We start from the raw sequence: 2654 nt of genomic DNA, 5'->3' as shown, positions 1-2654 counted from the left end.
CGCCGGTGATTACCAGCGCTTCTATCCTTCGGGACAATATCACCCAAAGGCGTTGGAGACATGGAGGTAGCAAAGAGGATATTCTTATGGAGGTTATGAGAAAGGAGTGATGGCGCATTTTCCGTTTGACCAGCTTTCTTCTCTGAGCGGAGGCGAGTCTTTATTCACAGAAATATTCTGCGTGACTCTGGTCCGTAGGGATGTCACGTAAGTTCCTGAGAGAAAGTGATGCAATAAATTTACATATATTTCTGGAAGTGAGTCGACTCCACATGTTTGCTTTGACTCCATAACTTTTGTACAGTGATAGAAGACTCAACCTGAAGAAAAATGCTGATCACGTTTAACATCGACTATCAATCCTTCCTGCAGCTTTCCTTATACCTCATCTTTATCACCTCTGTGATCAGTTTCTTCAGTGCGATATTGTCTCTAGGGAACAAAAATTGCGGTTATCAAGAGGAAATAATTAAAGAAGTTCTCCTACGCATAAATACACCCACGTCGACACCGACAGATACTTTCGGTTTGTGCTGGAGCTCGCATTCCGAGCTCGCCGAAGAACGGTAACAAGAGTCCGCCGAATGACGCCATCTGAGATGCCACCTTTGGTCACGTGATCAGTCTGGTGACCGCCATGACCCAAGGCACATCCAGGGGGATGAACGGCGACAACGACCATTGGAGGACTCGTTTCGAGGTGCAGGAGACCCTGGGAAAAGGAGGATTCGGGTGCGTGTACCTGGCGAAGAGCCTCGCCACAGGCACGCAGGTCGCCATAAAGGAAGTGCCCCTCTGCCGCGTCCATAGCTGGGGAAGACGAGAAGGGACGAGAGTGCCAATGGAGGCCTCTCTCCTCCAGAAGGTCCAGAGGGTACCCGGGGTTATCGAGCTGTACGACTGTTTCACCAGCGACGGGAACTATTACATGGTGATGGAGCTGGTTCCGAAAGCAGCTTCAATATACGATCATATGAAGAAATGTGGCAAGCTCCCCCTAAAGGATGTAAAACGTCTTTTCATAGACATCGTTAAGACGGTGCAAAGGTGTCTTAATGCAGGCGTATCTCACAAGGACATAAAACATGAGAACGTCTTGCTCTACCAGGATCCAGTCACGGGGGAATATAGGACTAAATTAATTGATTTCGGATGTGGGGAAAGGATCACTAGCTACAAGGGGAGACACACGGGCGGGACCACGATCTATTAGCCACCCGAATACATCGCCAAAAGGAAATTCCTGCACGTCCCGGCGACTGTATGGAGTCTAGGGACCCTCCTCTATTACATGGTGTGCCAAAATAACCCCTTCTACGACGAAGGGGAAATCAAGAAGGCTCACCCGCCCTTCCCCGATGACCTTCCCCACCAATGTCGCGATCTCATCATGAAGTGCTTCGCCATGGAACCTTGGGAGCGGCCCACACTCCATGGGATCTTGTCCCACCCATGGCTCAGGAACTTCGGCCGCTCCAAGGACGGGGACAGACTCGAAGACCCCGATCCTAAGCTCTTCCCACCAAACGTCTACAGGAAAGCGTTTCCGGAGAGAAGACGCACGGTGAAAAGGAAGCCCCCGACCCTCAAGAAGAGAGACTTTCCAGAAGCAGAAGCACTGGAAAGTACTCCACCGACGAAGAAGCGGGTAAAAAAGTATTAAGAATGCTGCCCAAGACTAGGTCCTCGTCTAAAGGCATTTTAACAATTAAAAACGACGAAAATATTGCATTTTAAGAATGTTATGCCCTCTTGACAGCAAGCTGCCCTTCAGCTTTCCAGTATCAAAAACAAAGGTGTCTGCAGCGAGTTACACGTAGACTTTCCAGGGTTAAAGTAAAATGACAAAGAGAACCAGGACAGTTCGAAGGTAGGAAAGGATTCCTACAAGGAAAGAAAAGATCAAATGTCCTACAAAGGTCCTTATGGATGAAAACTCCATCTAAAAATGCCATACACGTACATGAAGACATGAGAGCACACCTACACAGGCTACGAGAGAGTATGTAAATACCCGTACATCTACGGAAAAGAGCCTAACAGTAAAGACGCTCTTTAAGTCATAATAATGACAGAGCTGAAACATAAATCAGAAAGAGACATAAAGAGTCCAACAAGAAGGTGAATAACTCGTGAAAGAGCCAAACACATACATGGGAAAAAGAGAGCACACCCACATAGGCTACCAGAGAGTTGGTAAACATCCGTGCAACACCTACGGAAAAAGAGCCCAAGAGCAAAAACGCTCTTTAAGTCATACTAACGACAGCAGTGAAAGAAACATCCGTCAGAAAGAGCCACAAAGAGTTAAAGAAGGACAAGAGAGGAAACATCCGTTGATTATACACAGAGAGGACATAAAGAGCTAAGAAAAAAGCTCTCTAAAGAGATTCATCTTAAAGAGCCACACGTAGGGGGAGCACCCGCTCCTCTCAGCTGAATAAAATTGCCTGGTGGTATCAAGAGCATACGAAATCAAAAAGACATCAAAATACCTGACTAAGGCGGTCCCTCGGCTGAATGAAAACGCCTGTGTGTGGGTGTGGGTGCGTGCGTGCGTGCGTGCGTGCGTGCGTGTGTGCGTGTGTGCGTGCGTGCGTGCGTGTGTGTGTGTGTGTGTGTGTGTGTGTGTGTGTGTGTGTGTGTGTGTGTGT

The 2654-nt window shown here is 47.9% G+C and overlaps 1 protein-coding gene across 1 annotated transcript; it reads left to right on the top strand.

Annotated features, from left to right (window-relative positions):
• The first annotated feature begins 637 nt into the window (after nucleotides 1-637).
• Nucleotides 638-1213, top strand: LOC143040863 (serine/threonine-protein kinase pim-3-like). The gene has a single exon (XM_076212305.1). It carries the CDS (start codon nucleotides 638-640, stop codon nucleotides 1211-1213), a length of 576 nt encoding a protein of 191 aa, XP_076068420.1.
• Nucleotides 1214-2654: the final 1441 nt, after the last annotated feature.

This window comes from Oratosquilla oratoria, chromosome 29 (assembly GCF_046742065.1).
Source record: "Oratosquilla oratoria isolate Oo_2021 chromosome 29, ASM4674206v1, whole genome shotgun sequence".
Classification (NCBI taxonomy): domain Eukaryota; kingdom Metazoa; phylum Arthropoda; class Malacostraca; order Stomatopoda; family Squillidae; genus Oratosquilla; species Oratosquilla oratoria.
Note: the sequence above shows the minus strand (reverse complement) of the source record. Positions and strands in the feature narration are given on the sequence as shown.